The sequence below is a fragment of the Pelodiscus sinensis genome, chromosome 7 (genome assembly GCF_052426305.1).
Source record: "Pelodiscus sinensis isolate ZL-2025 chromosome 7, ASM5242630v1, whole genome shotgun sequence".
In the NCBI taxonomy this organism is placed as follows: Eukaryota; Metazoa; Chordata; order Testudines; family Trionychidae; genus Pelodiscus; species Pelodiscus sinensis.
Genome location: NC_143058.1, coordinates 27,590,672 through 27,608,371, shown reverse-complemented (window position 1 = coordinate 27,608,371; position 17,700 = coordinate 27,590,672). Strand labels below are relative to the sequence as shown.

Below are 17,700 nucleotides of genomic sequence, written 5' to 3'. Positions count from 1 at the left end.
ATACGAGTATACCTCTCATGTGGACACTATTACAGCATAAAAGGGCTCATTTTGGACATTGTAGCCCAGGGCCCAGCTCTTCTTCAGGGCCCAGGGCTCCCAGCCACTGCTGCTGCTACTGTGGCAGCAGTGATGCCCAGAGCCTTGGGGCCTTTAAATTATGGGCAGACCACTGCATGGCATGCTCTGGGCAGTGCTGAGGGCTGACTACCTCTGGCACCCTCTTCTATTTCCATTCTGGGAGTGCAGAGCCATTCCCTCCCTCACTTTGCCCAGGGGCTCAGTATGGCTATTGGCTCCCCTGCCTGCCACTATTATGCCAAGTAAAGGCACAATCACAGCATATGTGCTGGGCCATGCTGGTGGGATAGAAACAAGGAGACCCCATGTGCAAGCGTGTCTAGGATCCCATGTCTTAATCTAAGCCTGCTCTAACAGACTGCAAAACTGTTTTCCCATAGGCAATATCAGTTAATAGAGTTCCTTAATTCTTTTGGTGGAGGAAATGATTTCCCCTTCTCTGCGGATTTGAAAGCAAGGATGACAGAGATTGGAAAACACAGCTACCTCAGGAGTTCCACCTGGCATGGTTGTTTCCAGAACTTCCCACTAAGGATAAAGAAGCTAATATAGTTTATTACTATACTATTTTGTACTGCTTTTGTATTCCAAATAAGCCCTCAGTTGTAAGTAGCTACATGCAGATTCAAAGCTGTAACCTCTGGAGCTTAATGGAGAAGCCTCTACAGCTTGAGCTATAAAGCCAGTTGGCTAGCAACCTAGCCTGTATGCTCACTAATTCTTATCTCTCACTGTAAGTGGTGTAAGTGCCACCACATGGGACAGTGAACCACTAGGAGTGCGGGTTACACTCCCCCTGCCGCCGACTCCTCCTCTCCCCTCACCCCCAGTATTTGGGAAGTGGTGAGAATCCTGAACCCAGCTGGCAATAATGCCTGCACCATTGTGTCCATTCAACATTATGGATCTGGAAACCTGTGGAGTTCCTACAGAGGATCTTCTGCAAGGTTTGCGGAGGTAAAAAGAAAACCTGCTTCTTAGGCAAGACTTCCCCTTTGGCAAAAAGTACAGAGGGGGAAATGGGTTATGGAGCTTCTGTTCTTCATCACTGTGACCTATGGCTACTCTAGCTATTAGCAAAGTAGGCAACTGTCTAGGACAGCAGACTGTGCCTAAGGTGGCAGGGCCAAACTTGAGTGGCACTGCTACTCTGTGCACCAAGTCAAAACACCATTCATTCAGATTTAGCCCACACATGCCCCCCTTCAGACAGAGGGGTAGCTGGCATCTGAGCAAGTGGCATTGTAACTTGGTATTTGCACCCTTCCTCCTGGTAACCCCAGCTAGCTCAGCTGGTTAGAGTGTAATGCTAACAATATCAAGGTGGAGGGTTCAAGCCCTATGCTAGCCACCGGATACACTTAGCCAGGAAGCCTGTCTCCTTTAGGTCCATCAATGGCTGCTAGCCAGGGTGGGTAAGAATGGTGCCCCAGCTGCTGTTTGTCAGAGGCTAGAAACCAGTGACAAGGGTGGGGTCATTTAAGGGTTACTTGTTCTGTTCATTCCTTCTAGGGGCACCTAACATTGGTTGCTTTTGGAAGACAAGATATTGGACCAGATAAACCTTTGTTCTGACCCAGTATGGCTGTTCTTATGTTCACAAACCATAAGGTGGTGTGCAAGGCCCACCAGAAATTCCAACAAACCCCCATATTCCTAGGAGGTGTGTCTTGCTGGTTGAGAACCTTTGTTTTAAGGTAGTGGTTCACAACCAGAGCTACATGTATCCCTAAGACAGTAGTGGGCAACCCGAGGCCAATGGCTGAACGTAGCCCATTGGGGTTCTATGTGTAGCCCATGAGAGATTTTGTTCACCATTGTCCAAACCCAGGCTTGCCAGATTCTGCTGGGTTTTGTCCACATATTTTTGTAATACCAATAGGAATAAAACTAACACACTTAAAGCAAGGGCATGTGAAGGGCAGTGCACGCTGATTGTACACAGCATTATAAGAACGATGCACTCCCACCGCATCCAATGAAAGTGTTGTTGTGGTGCACTGCACATCCTAGGTACATAAGCGCAGTTAGCAAAACTATCCTATCCCTTGAGACAATCTTGGTTACAACAATCTTACAGCCCATTGACATGGAGGAGGGCCACTCACTAGTCTACAATGTCCCATGCTGCCCTATGGGTACACAAAGATCATTGAGGGGGTACATCAACTCCTCTAGATATGTATCTAGTTTTACAACAGGCTACATAAAAAGCACTAGAGAAGTCAATATACACTAAAATTTTATGCAATGGTTTGTTTATACTGATTTGTGTATATGAAGCACTTAAATGTAATACTATTTTAAATTCTATTATTTTATAATTGTATAGTAAAATGAGAAAGGAGGCAATTTTTCAGTAATAGTATTCTGTGACACTTCAGTATTATGTCTGATTTTTTAAGAAATAGCATAAGTGAGATGAAATTTGGGGGGTACATAAGACAAATTAGATACCTGAAGGGGCTACAGTATTATTGAAAGATTGAGAGCCACCTTTCTAAGGGACTGAAATGGGGGCAGCACAGAGAAGTTTTGCCTGGGGCAGCAAATTGTTTTGAGTGGCCTTTGACAGCATAAGGGTAAAACAAGGAAGGGGTAAGGGGCTTCTTGCCAGTCACATGACTCAAGGGATCTAAAAGGCTTTTTTGGAGGCCACGGTTGGGTACAGAGAGGCAAATGAAGAGCATCTAGAACAGGAGTCTGAACTTGTCAGAGGAATTGCATTGCTTTTGTGTTAGGAATTTGGTGTTGTAAACAATACATTGTGCCTTTTGGAAAGAGCCTGAAACTGATTTGGGAGTGGAACTGGTTCTTCGTTGGGCTGGTGAGAAAACCCATTAGGTCACAGTGATTTTGCTATATTTTTTAATGGTTTTAAAAACTCACCAGAAACTATTACAAAATATCAGACAGTTTTTCCCTTTGGTTAGTATTTTTGCATTTTCAAAAATTCATGGAGAAATCAAAATATACTCTTTCAGACAATGTTAGTAAAGAGGAATGAAATTTTCTGACATGTCTCCCTTTTGACAATAAAGACATGCAAGAAAGAGGAGAGCTGACCTTGCATACTTGGAATCTTCATAAGTGGAGACATATATTACAGATCAAAGTCCAGGATCCTGGCTATCTTTTTGCAGCTCAAATATATAATTTATTCAACAGTCTAGTTATAGACCTAATAAAATTATTAAGATGAACAGAAATAAAAAAAATTGACAAAAATAAAAGAGAAAGAAGCAGGGAGGTATTTGCTATCATCTGTACTCTTGAACATTTGTTACAATCTCCAGAAGAATACTTATCTTTCCTATATTTTATATAAATAGTAAAGAATTAACACAAAATGCGCTTGTGCTTCTTTTGCTGTGTCAGGTAGTGACTGGGGCATGGATTTGAATGAGCGGGCAGAGGTTCAAACCAAAGAAGACCGAGATGGTGTTGGTAGGTTTTGACAAACACCCACAGAATGTGAAAATGATTACGTTGGCTTCCGTTACTGAGGGTGTTAACTTGCTACTTGTCAATTAACTTGGCAATTTTGGGATCTTACTATCCATCCAGCTATTAGAGGTTCATAATCATGATGGTATTTTCTCCATCTCTGTCTGGTCAGGAGGTTACATCCTACATTCTTGGATATGGACCCTTGCTCTCTTTATCCAAGTCTTTGCAGTGGCACGGGAACACTTTTAGAAGTGAAGGTGCTGAAATCCAGCCCCCTTACTCTTGTCCATCTCCCCCTTGGTAAGGCCGGAGCAAAGCCCTGGCATGCAAGGCTAGCAGTAGAGCCCACTGGCACGGAAGGGAGAAGGAGGGGGCAGCAGCAGAGACCCTGGCATGCGGTGCTTGCAGACAGCACCCTGGGCACAATGCAGCATCCCCCCACTCTCCATTTCTGCACCTTTGAGTCTTTGTTGATTACACTACTGAAATGTGCTTCCTCTAGGCAATGGTCTAGAATTAAATGTATCTTGCCAGGACCACGAACAACGTTTCAGAGTCTGTCTTGGCTGCTTGTTACTTTCTGGGTAGAGTTTAAAGGTGTTGTTTATATTAAGAACTGACACTTGAGAACTCACTCACTCTGGTACCATACTACACAGCACCTCAACTCTGAAATTCACTCCCCCTGCTCTTAAATAGCCCAAATTGATTGCCCTTTAGGACATGCTACAAAACTGATATATTTGGATACATTTCTAGTGTCAGTTGAGGTTTTTATCAGCCTGGACAGGTATATAAGAACATAAGAATGGCCATACTGGGTCAGACCAAAGGTCCATCTAGCCCAGTATCCTGTCTTCCAAAATGGCTAATGCCAGATGCCCCAAAAGGAATGAATAGAACAGGGAATCACCAATTATCCCTCTCTTGTCATCCATTTCCAGCCTCTGATAGGCTACGAATACCATTCCTACCCATCCTTGCTAATAGCCATTGATGGACCTAACCTCCACGAATAAATGTATCTAGTTCTTTTTTGAACCTGTTAAAGTCCTGGTTTTCACAACATCCTCTAACAAGGAGTTCCACAGATTTACTGTGTGCTGTGTGAAGAAAAATGTCCTTAGCTTTGTTCTAAACCTGCTACCTATTCATTTCATTCGGTGACCCCTAATTCTTATGTTATGGGAACAAGTAAATAACTTTTCCTTATTCACTTTTTCTACACCAATCATGATTTTACAGACCTCTATCATATCTCCACATTAGTCTCCTCTTTTCTAAGATGAAAAGTCCCAGTCTCTTTAATCTCTCTTCATATGGGACCCATTCCAAACCCCTAATTCTTTTTCTTGCCCTTTTCTGAACCTTTTCCAATGCCAATATTTCTTTTTCGAGATTAGGCAACCACATCTGTACACAGTATCCAAGATGTGGGTGTACCATGGATTTATATAGAGGCAATAAGATATTTACAGTCTTATCTCTATCCCCTTTTTAATGATTCCTAACATTCTGTTTGCTTTTTTGACTGCTGCTGCACATTTTCAGAGAACTAGCCACAATGACCTCAAGATCTCTCTCGAGTTGTTATAGCTAAATTGGTCCCCATCATTTTATATGTATAGTTGGGATTATTTTTTGCAATGTGCATCACTTTACACTTATCAACATTAAATTTCATTTGCCATTTTGTTGCCCAATCACTTAGTTTTGTGAGATCTTTTTGAAGCTCTTCACAGTCTGCTTTGGTCTTAACTATCTTGAGCAGTTTAGTATAATTTGTAAATTTAATAATAAAATATAATTTTATTATTGGGAGGATTAGTGTTTTGTAGGTGTTTAGAGGGGTGGGGGCATTACACGTTGTATGAACATGAGGCTTTGCTGTGAAGAAAAACTGATTTTATTCTATTGCTGTTTTGGTCTTAGTCTGATTGTGTATTCATCTGGTGATCAGATTGAGACAGGTGCACCTATTTTCATTTAATCGTATAGGCATAAAAAGTACCTAACATATATAGTTAGAAACAAATCATAACATAGCTCAAAGTTGTCAGACATATGGGTATTCTTTTAAAAGGAAACCTACCTGCTTCAGGAATTGTTTGATTACAGCTGCTAACAATGCTGTTTGGTATCACTGGAGTGGAGGATGTGTGGATTCTTGACTGAGGTGGGTTCAGATGTAATGAATTTCCTAAAGCCATTCCTGACTGACTGAGCACCCCACAGTTCCCACTAGCCTGCATCTGATTAATTAAACCTGCAAGATGGTTGTTTGCGCCTGGGCTAGTACCATGGACAAAATTAGTGTTTGCATTCTGGCAGTGCATACCTTCCCCTCTTAAAGGTAAGCTCTGTGTCAATGAATTCTGAAGTGTGCTAGAGTTCATATTTGCATCTGTAAAATGCATCTGGTTAGCAGAACAAGGCAAAACAGTATTTGAGCTCCCACAACCAGTGGTACTATTGCTGCTCATATGAGAACTTTGACAACTCATGGACTGAAGTAACTGAGACATAGAACTGATGGGAAATGAACTTTGATTTTGCTTCCTTATCAAATCAGATCCAGGTTTAGAAACTCCAGAGCTATCCAAATGAGACTGTCTAAGCAAACTCAATACGGTGGTAGTTGGTTGTTTTCTTTTCCTCAAAGGGTCTTTTTGCTGGGACATCAGTTTATCTCGTAGTGCTGCTCGACCACTTTGCCCTTCACTTGTTGGTAGAAGCATGTTCGCAGCAGGAGGAAACATGGTATTTAAAGTGCTATGTCCTTCATTGTTGCCACCACTGGCAACAGCTCCAGAATTGCTACTGCTGCTATTGTTGTTACCAGCAAGTTTATTTTGATTTGCTAGCTGTGCTTTGGCTGCTGCTGAGAGTAAACTACTTGCTGGAAAAGAGGCAGCATTGTGCTGGTTCAAGATCTGATTTAAAGGCATTCCCAGCAAACCAGGCTGACTCTTCAGGGGACCACTTCCAGCAGATGCAGTAGGAAAAACTGCATTGCTTGGAGGATTTAATACATTACTCATTCCAGCAATTAATGGATTAGGGATGTCCTTGTACTGATGAAGTCCATCAGGCTTGGTGGAAGGGCTTGATGGCATAGATGGTCTTGGAGACCCTATTGTTGATCTTGGTGACCTGGGAGGAACTTTAATACCACTACAAGATGACTGTGGTCCTACTGGAGGCATCATGAAATTGCCATGATCTGATGATGTGGAAGATGAGCGTGATCTTTGGGGAGATGCCTCAATCCTTCCAATGCCAGATGCCATCATGTGAACTGGGGATGTCACTGGTGAAGGAGAGAGGGAGGTTGAAGCTGAATGCTGAACTCTTTGTACATGACTCCCATGGTTCATATGACCAGGTTTTACAGTTGGCAAAGGGAGATTGCTTGGCAAAGGGACAACAGCAGGAGGCATGCTTACATTCATTACAGGTACCTGAGAATGGACATTAGAATGGAAAGTAGTTGGGTTAATGATAACAGGATTCTGATTAACTGGCTTGCTGGGAATAGGGTCAAGAATGCCAAGTGGATCCTTCTCTGATGTTAATGGCTTTTTCTGAAGAGCACAAGAAGGTGGAAGAGGTGGAGGTGGACCTTGGGGTGGTTTATGGTGAAACATTGTTCGTGGTAGTTCCATATTAGCTGAAAAATTACACATGGGTTTTTTCATTACTGGGCTTTTTGTGGTCAAGGTTGGGGAAAGAGGTATATTAGTCCTTCCAGCCATTGCACAGGATGACTGAACTGGAGAACCATGTAGCATTACTGAAGGTGGAGACAAAGGAGTCCTGTTCATGTGAACGGGACTAGAGTTGGGTGCTCCATGAAAACTGGAATTGTTCCTTGTGAAAACATCAGGGCTTCCAAGTGGATCAGTCCTAGGAGAGATTGAGCCATCTCCATATATCTGTGATCCTGATGAAGCTGGACTAGGCATTCCACCATGACTGCCACGATATGGAGACTTCTGTCCATGATCATTACTGCCCAATCTCTGCCTAGGATAGACAGAATGAAGTTCTTGTTGCTGGCTTCCAGTCACTTCTTGTACATAAAGCCTACCCATGGCATTAGATGCCCCGATCATTAACTTGAATGGAGTTTTACATTCTGGCATCACAGAATTTGTAATTCCTTCATGGGATTTATTCCTCACTGATCTTGGAGTTGCTGCTCGAGAAGGAACTACTGGTGTTGCACCTGATAGTAAAGAAAAATTAATTACTATTTTGAAATCTGTTCAAAAATTAAGTTTAACACATTCATAAACATCTGTAGCTATTACATATGAAAACAAAGAAAAGTTATTTAGGTTCCAAAGCAAATATTCAAAAGTTAAGAAATCCCAGATGTATGGTTGCCTGTTCAAAAATAGTACATGAGCATGTAATTAATGACTGTGTCATAATGCATATGTAAAAAAGAAGCAAAAATGTGGTTGCATGGCTAACTGGATATGAGTCATATCCTAATTTTTAAGGGCTTGAATTTGCTATTTATATAACTTCCTTTTGGCACAGAAAAAACAAACAAACTACAGAGTTTAATATACCTGTGAGAGAGGTAAAAACAATGTTTTGTGCAACTGTACAATCTCCCCCCCAGTAATACATCATCATCAGGGTTCGAACCTCAAACTTTCAGCATCGCAGCACAGGCTGCTACCACTTCACTATCAGACTATGTTAGCTGGCAGCATTAGGTGGTTATTCCAAAGGAAAAAAATGAACATCTGGCATCATGCACTGGGTGCAGTGGGCATAAGCTGTGCCTAGCTCTGCTTTCTCTTTCACCACCAAGTCCTCAGGAGAGGAGGCGCTCCTGCTCCATGCAGGAAGAGAGGATGACTGCTGGAGTCATGTACTGGGCCTGAGAGGCTTACAGTGTGAGACCTGCATATGCCTGTCTGTCTCACTCTCTGTTCTCCTAAAAGTAAGGGTAGCACATAGCTGATGTGTGTGTGTGTGGGGGGGGGGGGGGGGGAAGGGGAGGAGGGGAAGGGAACCCCACGGTAGTCATATGCCAGGTCTGGGGCTGTAGTGGAGGTGGGGACTCCTAGTTCAGCTCTTCCACAATCGGTGCCACAGTAACTGTTCTGGCAGCTCCTGGGCATTCCCAGTGCAATGTATGGTTATGTTGCTGCTTCAGCGGCAGCTCTTGAGAACACTTGGATTCCATTATTATTTGGCCATGATGCCAGAGTTTCCCTATCAGAATGCAACAATTGAAGGGAAATGGTGATTTTTAAACAGTCAAACCTGACTGAAATGTCACGGGACAAGGCACTACTCTAGTTAAGGGGCTCTCCTGCTATGGATTTCAGAGGCCTGTTGCAAACAATTGAGATGTTTCAAGCTTCTCAAAAAAGTAAAAATAAAAATGTAAAGAAACTTATAATGAAAAGCCCTAGGAAACTAATCATAAGGGCTGCTTCCAGCTCCTCCTGAAATAAAACAAGAAACTATGAAAATAACTGTAGGAGGCAGTTGGCTAAATTCTCTCTCCAACACGCAGCTTATATAATGTGGGCCTTGTGATGAAAAGTCTCTAGGCTGGGTATGGATTCTTTCCATCCGGTTGTTCCCTGGGGCTGCAATAACCCATGGTATCACTGCATCACACTATGGAGCCCCTTTTTATACTGACTGCTCATAGGGTATGTCCACCCATGCAGCTGGAAATGTACTTTCCCCAGGTACACAGATCCATGTTCGTGCTAGTTGAGCTACTGCAATTATAAAAGCGATATAGATGTTATGGCATAAACAGCAATTTGGGCATGCTACCCTACTCCTAGGGATGTTACATATTGGTTAATTGAATAGTCAAGTAACCTCATGACATTTTATCAGCTAGTCGACTAGTCTATAGTCCCCAGGGACGGGGCCAGCAGCAGCTCAGGGTGCCAGGCTGGAGCCAGTCCACAAGCCAGTCTCCAGTTTAAAACCATCTCCCCTTGCGGACCAGCTGCCTGTCACTCTGTGCTGCTGCTTCTGAGAAAGAGGCAGCAGCACGGGGTGGCAGCAGTCCCTGTCTGGGGAGGGATCTGAGCTCCCAGACCCAGTGCGAGCCAGAACTGAGCTGGACTGCCTGCCTGCCTTGCTGGCTCTTAATACACTTGAAATGCAGAGCTGAAACGGGGATAGGTCTTGGACCCAGTGTGAACCAGGACTGAGTCAGACAGCTGACCAGCCTGTTAAAAAATGTACTGGCAGGGAGACGGGGAGAGGGAAATCCATGTAGTCTATAGCATGTAGTATATAAGCTTTTCCTTATCGGTTGATCAGTTAATCGACTATACTATTACATCCCTACTGAGTTCACGCCTTCCCAACCCAGGGAGTCGGATATCAGGTGGCTAGTCCCACCTGCATCCCATTAGCAATTGCTACACTGCTATTTTAAGTGTGCTAGCACAAGCAGTGCTAAGGGGAGTATATCTGCCCAGTCTGGGAGGCCCTTTCCCAGCTGCAGTGCAGACATGTCTGTATAATGGAACAACACAGGACTTTCCATTGCCTTTATTTGAGCCTTATGATTTGGCTCTTAAAGTACTTCTACACTGATTATTAAACAAAAAGTTAAAACATTAAGTTTAAGCGTATCATATTTTGGTATTTACATTTGAAATCACCTTTTCTGTCTCTAATTGTATTTGAGAAACCAAATGGGTTTTTAATTATTCATATTTTAATTCTAGGCAATCATGGATATCAATATTAGCTTTTAAAAGCAGTATGCTGAATGTACAAAATAGTAGAACTAAACAATACTTAAAAGTACAGAATATGACAAAACAGACACAAAAAAGCAGACCAAATTATTTAGTAGGAATGGCTATATTACTATGAGAACGTTTCAACAAAATCCCTCCTATTTAAGCGAATAGAAAATTATTTATTATGTCTTTTTAAAAAAAATGCACTTTTTTGGACTAAAAATTTTTCCGAGGTTTAAAATTTCAAACATGGTAGCTGGTTCAATGAAGAAGACTCATTTTGGTCCCAATTTGCCAATCCATTTATGAAGACGAATGCTTATGTCCTCTTGGTAAATAGGGATGTATTTAAACATGTACTTTAACGCTTTGCTGAATTGCAAATATGATGATGATGATGTTGCGGTAGTATTTATTTATTAAGTATCTATAGAGTATATGTTAGGTTTTGAGTTCTGGATAGAGGGCTGGAAGGGGACTCTTTTCAGGTGGAGGAGCCTTATGCAGAGTGTATACACATCTGTACAAATGCAAACTGTGTACTTTTGCATTACAGATTTACTGTAAGTGCATAATAAATTCAATACTTCTGAATCCAGCCTCAGTACTATTTCTCACACATAGAAAAAGATCTTTCTTTTTCTACCTGCCAATATCTGTTTTTCTAAATCCCTTATTTATTTCCTATTTTGCCTTAGGGATGACATTATAAGCAGCAGAAACAAAAACTGAAGCTTTTCTGCCAAGTTTGCTTATTTTAGGTACTTGTATCTTAGACTTCATTTATTTCCCCTTAAAGAACACCACTGCATGTTTGGCATATAGCCTCAGAACATGCAAAGTTTAATTTGGATAACAGAAACTGCACATTCCAATACACACAAAGGTTCATATAAATTCCCCCACTTACAAATCGTCCATTCTCATAATAAGGTTGACAACTTTCTAATTGCCGAAAACTGTGGTTCCCGGCAACTGGGAGCAGCACAGACAGATCTCAGAGTGGCACCTGTGGGCGGGGGCAGCACACAGAATTTTCCTGGCCACCTCTCTGCCTAGGAGCTGGAGGGACATATTAGCTGCGTCCCAGGAATTGCGGAAGCTGTGCTGACTGGAAGTACCAGAGTCCCTCTTCGACCAGGCATTTGGTCAAAACTGGATACCTGGCAACCCTACCAGCCACAAGGCAACGATCCACACATGCTGCTCTGAAATTAGGCTTTCACTATAGTTGCTAGTCTCTCCTAACTACATCACTATGACAAACTCCTTTCTACTATCCCTTAACAGATGCAGAAACTAACCTGGACTCCACTAAACATATGCACATATCAACATGCAGATGGCTCAGCCAAATGCATATAACATTTGACTTTGGAACTAAATTACAAAAACAAATCTATGTAAGAGCATACCACAGAATGTGGGATATAGGTACATAATCGCACTTCCATTCCTTTTAATATCTGAAGAGGCAATCTTCTTACTTTTGCTGGGGCATTTAGTTTTGGGAGGAGCTGTGTACTGAAGTATTGCTTCAACTAGGACACGGATAATAGTGTAAGCAAGAAGGAAATTAGGGAAAACTGGACAACTGGGATTAGTTGGATGGGGATAAGCATATAAAAAGATAAGCATATTTTCTTCTTTCCTTTTATAGAAATATGATATGATACTACACAAAGAAAGCTACAGTACATTCATACAATAATAGCTCTGAAAATAGAAATGCACGTCAGTCACAAAACTCCAAAGTAAAGGCTCTTAATAGCATTAGTTACATTGTACATAAGTATTAAGGCAGACCTTTAAAATCATAAATGGTAATCCAAAAATATTTAAGTACATATGTACAAACCACAGTTGTGTCTAAGTTAACATCTCTGTATATATCTCAAATATATACAGTTTTTTTACTTGTCTACTTTAAAATTCTCCTCTTTAAAATTTCATCAGCATAGGGAGTTGAAATTAGTTATTTACTGGTTTAGAGAATCTCAGAGTGTTAGTCTATAACTTTAAAATCAATAAGTAGTCCTGTGGCACCTTAGAGAGTAACAAAAATATATAGTATCGTGAGTTTTGGTGGGTAAAACCTACTTCATCAGATGAGCTGGAGTGGAAATAATAGAAACCAAGATATCTATATCTATATCTATATCTAATTTAAAAAACCAGCCAAAGTAGTACTAGTCAATTATAAGATCCATGTTAATGAAGTTCATTAACAGGGCTGGATGTGTCCCATTCATAGCTTTTCATGGGAAAATGCAGATGTCAAAGTTAGGGGAAATTGGCATTGTAGTGCATTAACTAGTTAATGTCTTTATTTAAGCCCAGGGTAACAATGTGAAATTTGTAGATGATTTCCAATTCTGCAGTTTCTCTGTATAACTGGGTGGTAAAATTCCTTTGCAGAAGAATGGGGCAGGTTCCCACATCTCAGATACATGCACCCAGGAACCTACTACCCCTGCAACAAACACCGTTGCCAATTCTATACAAGCCACATCATCACGGGACCCTTCTTTTGCTGTGATTCTGTTTTTTCCACTGCAGCTCATTTGAATAAGTGGTTTTACCCATGAAAGTCTATTATACTATATATGTTTGTTTGTCTCTAAGGTGCTACAAGAGTACTCATTGTTTTAGAGAAGTAGTTTCTAACTTTTTTAAAAATCATGTAGTCCAATTAATCTTTTTTTCCTTGAATAATATTACTTACTTGTTCCACCCCCAGGGCTAGTAAGAACCAGAGAAGGATGAGGAGCTTCCATGCTTTTATGAAGGGTAGCCACAGCAATAATTTTCCGTTTATGAATGCATAGCTTAGTGACATCTTCATCAGCTTTAACATCTTCAGCAGTTCTCTGTTTCACAGCAGCTCCAGGATCAAAATTAAATACCTGAAAAAAACCCTCACATTAGAAACAAAGTCAACAAACTCCAAAAATATATCTGAACTAAATTTGCTTTAATTCCTTAAATAATCCCCATCACATATCTTGCATTTCATAGTACATCAGCCTTTATAGTATGTTTTGGTGGATCTCTTGCCTCACCCGTAGACTGTCCTATAATCTTCTTTATTGGATACTGCTTGCAAGCCCACTGCTCCTGCCGCAGAGCCTGCTGAATCCAGACAGTGGTGGGTGGTATATACCTTGCTTGGTTTTCCTGCTTCCACCATGGAGGGTTGGACCTCTCTCACTTTCACTCACATCTCCTCCTTTCTCTGTCTACCCAACTAGGTGAGACAGATCGAGAAAATGAATTTCTGAAGCAGTTCTACCAGCTGGCTACCAATCAAGAGAGGGCTGGGTTACAAAGGGCATGGGCAAGAGTACCACAGTCTAAGTATGAATAAAAAGAAAGTGGACGCCTGAGGTTGCTTGGAGTAGTAATGAGGCTACATGGTAAGAGAGGATAGTGGGAAATAATCTACCACGTTTTTCTTTTAAGGTGTGAATTTGGGTGAGCGATGGTTGGGAAGGAGAAAGAATCTGTGTCCCAACCACACTACAGCATCAACTACAGTTAGTAATATCAAGTCAACTCTGTAAACCAATGAAAGTTTTAATATAGAAAGCAAATAAAGGTATACAATCTGCCCTTTATTTTATTTGAACGAACTTTAAAGAAAGCAGCATTAGTGCACTAGATAACCAGTTTTTAAAAAAAATCTATAAGTGGTTGGGATCAAGCACAACAGTTTACAACTATATACTAATGTCGTATTATGAATTTCAGAATTTTACCATGACTTGACCCAATTTCTGGATATTATTTGATAGCCACACTTAGCTTTTTGCTACTTCCATCCCAGACTTGGGCGAGTAGATTATAGCCCAGCACGGCGCCGCAGCACAATCAGCGCATGCACAGAACAGCATGCTGAACCACGCAGCTGGTAAGCAGGGCTCGCCGCAGTTTGGCGAGCTCTGCATATATACATACACATACACACACACACACACACACACACACACACACACACAGGGCTAGACAAATCACTGTTTCTACTCGTCCGTGGCGAGTAGATTTCAGCTGTTCGCCCCGTTCACCGGCACTGCACACATGTGCAGTGCTGGTCTGACGCATGCGCGGTGTGGGGCTGGCAAATAGATCTCACCACGGTTTGTTGATCCCTGTATATATATTTATATATATATGTAAAATGTATATTTTATAAGCAGAAAATATTATGAATCTGACCCCAAAAGTGTGGGGAATTCTACAGAAGGTGCTATTGTCAGCTTGCCTTGAAATTCCTATATCAGTCAAGTATCTTTTTCTGGGTCTCACGCACTATTATAATGTTGTTGCATTACTTTTCCAACACTACAAGAAAACGTTTAAACAAATGGAAACTTACAAAAAATAAAGTCATGAAAAATATTTGTGTTCATGTTAGGTTTTATAACTCCCCTTGCCATGACTCCTCCTTTCCTCCAATACACAATAACCAGCTGTACAAAAACAAAAAACAAATTCTATATTTTGGATCTAAGCTATGTAACATGTCCTCTTACAGCAGGGGTGGGCTATAATTTTTGATAGTGGGGGACACTCTAAGATTTGGTAAGTGGTCAAGGGCCACACTTTTCTATGGAGGATGTGTAGAGTCTGGGATGGAAGTTGGGTGCAGAAGGAAGCTGGGGGTACTATGGTGTAGGAGAATGTGTGGAGGTCTGAGAGGGAGTATGAGTGAAGGAGGGGCTGTGACTTGGGGCAGGGAATTGGGGTACAGGATCCAGGATGGGATATGGGTGCAAGAGAGGATACTAGCCTAGGGAAGGGACATAGGAGGGAGTGCAGAGTCTGGGAGGGAGTTGGGGTTTTGGAGGGGGTTGAGTGCCAGAGACAGGCTGTGGTCGGGAGCCAGTTACCTAAGCAGCTCCTAGCCAGCAGCCCAGAAGGACTCTCAGGCAGGCTTCCCTGCCTGTCAGTAGCCTCAGACTGCTCAAAGTGGTCGGCTGTTCCATGTGGCTCCCTGCGCTGTGGATTCCAGGTGCTGAGAGATTGTTCTGGGGGGGTCAAGGGCAGTTCATGAAGCCTCCCCACACACACAGCACAGAAACCACAGGGAGCAGCCAGCTGTTTTCAGTGTGGCATGGAGCTGCTCTGAGCTGCAGGGGTGTGCTGCGGGCCAGATTCAAAGGCTTGGTGGGCCAAATCCAACCCGCAGGCTATATTTTGCCTGCCCTCTGCCTTACACATACCATTTAAATATGAATGAAATTATGGCATAGCAGAAATAATGACATAATTTATTTGGTAGACAATGTTGCATATATGTTTATAGCTACTTTTTACCTTGGGAAGAATGAGAGGACATTCCAAGCCACATTTGCAGGTTCCATCAGTCAGCAGGTATGTCTTCACCTGCTCCAAGCAGGATAATAAAGACCCACTGGGACTGTAAAGGAATAATATAAATGAATCAATACATTTATGTAATGGTTTCCATATACAGATATGTGAAAATATGTGGTTATCTGTGGTAGACAAAATTATTTCTGAAAAAAGACACACTGATTTTAATGTAAAAACAAAGAGGTGACCAGACAGAAAAACACATAAAATAACAAAATTTATCATTTAATTAATTAATTAATTAACAATAGTATATTATTACAGTAGTACTTTAATACCTCAAGCAGTAGTACTTTAATACCTATTGTGCAAACACATTTATGTCCCAATTACAATACAAGATCCATGGGTGAACTGTAGCCACTATGACACAGACCCTCCCTATGAAATCAATAGAACTCCAAGAAGGTATTGCAGTCCACATACACAATGTAATTTGCCTTATCACTCTTAATTTAAGAAAGGATCTCACAAGAGGATACATAGGCCAGTTAAGTGTATATCTTGTTTTTGTGGAAACTAAGTTTACAAGCAGATCTTGAAATCTCTTGTGCAGGTTGAACCTCTTGTGAAATCCATCCTGTAAATAGCTTGCCTTTTCATGTAGGCGAGAAGGTCACGTAGTTTGAAGGTGTGAGAAAGTGAAACATTTTATCATAAAAGAGAATGTAATCATGCTGAAACTTTGCCCAGTAACAAGCATGCGCACAGTGATAGTTTGTTATGTAGCTCCTACTATAAGAGGAGTTGTATTCTAAGGTAGAACACACTTTGGTGGGTTCTCGCTATGCTGCAGCATTTCTAAATAAACTATTCTCTGTACCTTTTACTGAGTGTAAGGCTCGTTTTGACACTCTCTACTCCGGCACTCCCGCAGCATCCATGGTCTGGCATTATTTTAGTTACCCAGATGTCCACTTATGATGGGTGTGGCCAAACTTCCTGTGGTACCATAAAATTTGTTTACAGCCACCAGTCCTGGCTCTCAGTGTTCTGTGCTGGTATTTAACTCTAATTTACCTCTAAATGTCTTCTAAGAGCCCAGTAAGCAGTGGAAATGTGGGTAATGCTGCTAGACAACATTTACCTCCTGTGGTTTGGCAAATTCTCTGGTTTGGTACCAGTCAGGTCCCAAGGGTGCCGGACTAGAGAGATTCAACCTATAGTCATCTGGGTGAGAATGTGTAGCTGGGATGATACCAGGTAGCATCATCTGATATTAAGCCTGAAACTGCTTCTCCTCAAATAGTTCCTCAGATTCATGGGCTACAAACGGAGATACCCTAGTTTTCCTGGGAGGGTGCAAGGAAGAAGGTTGTCACCCACAGAAGTCATGCAGAAGTGAAACATCTGGAGTGGTGAAGACAGGACAGTGTTGGAACACTACAAAGAAAAGGGCCTGGGTGCCAAGACAAAGGATACTAGGTATATACCTGCATGTATTCCTCCTATGAGATCTAAACATGTGTGAAGCCTTGGATACTCCCTCTGATCCATAACGTTCAAAAAAGGGATCCCTTCCTGCTGTGATGAGAATCTCAAGGTGAAAAAGTATACTAGGTCTAAAAGGTAGAGGCCAAAGCCGGGGTGGTATATTGCATTATAGTAATTGAGCAATAACAATGCTGAGCGAGGCGCTCCATGCTGATGAAGTAGAGGGCTCTGCTATAACAGCGGCAATGCTTAGATCTGTGTAGTGTAGCGGCAATGCTTAGATCTGCAGCAGAAATCTCAACTTATCCAAAACTTGAAGATTCAGTACCTACTTCCTTGGTACTGAGAGGAGTGGTCCGGTACAACTTGAGGTGGGAGCAGACAGCTTTGGGGTTGACAGTGCTAACGTGTCTAGTTCCACACACTCAGTGCCACAGTAAGCAGTACCAAAGAGACCCATACCAATGGGATTGCTACCATAATAGCCAGTGCTGAAGTGCTCAGGCTAAGATGTTCCCTGATGCTCTGGCCTCAGCACCAGACACAGTTAACTTTCAAGCCTAAAGCAGTAAAGGAGTCCGAAATACAGAGCTTCCCACTCAGGGCAGAGAGA

General features: G+C 41.9%; 1 protein-coding gene across 8 annotated transcripts in view; it reads right to left on the bottom strand.

Moving 5' to 3' along the window:
• The window catches only part of MBD5 (methyl-CpG binding domain protein 5), a 253,117-nt gene that overhangs the window by 64,190 nt on the left and 171,227 nt on the right, over positions 1–17,700 (bottom strand). For all 8 annotated transcript variants that reach the window (XM_075933345.2, XM_075933340.2, XM_006135680.5 and 5 more), the window contains 3 exons: positions 15,594–15,696; positions 13,003–13,183; positions 5,624–7,759 (listed from right to left, as the gene is read on the bottom strand). In XM_075933345.2, coding sequence (XP_075789460.2) covers positions 5,624–7,759; positions 13,003–13,183; positions 15,594–15,696 — 2,420 coding nt within the window. The remainder of the gene's footprint in view (positions 1–5,623; positions 7,760–13,002; positions 13,184–15,593; positions 15,697–17,700) is intronic.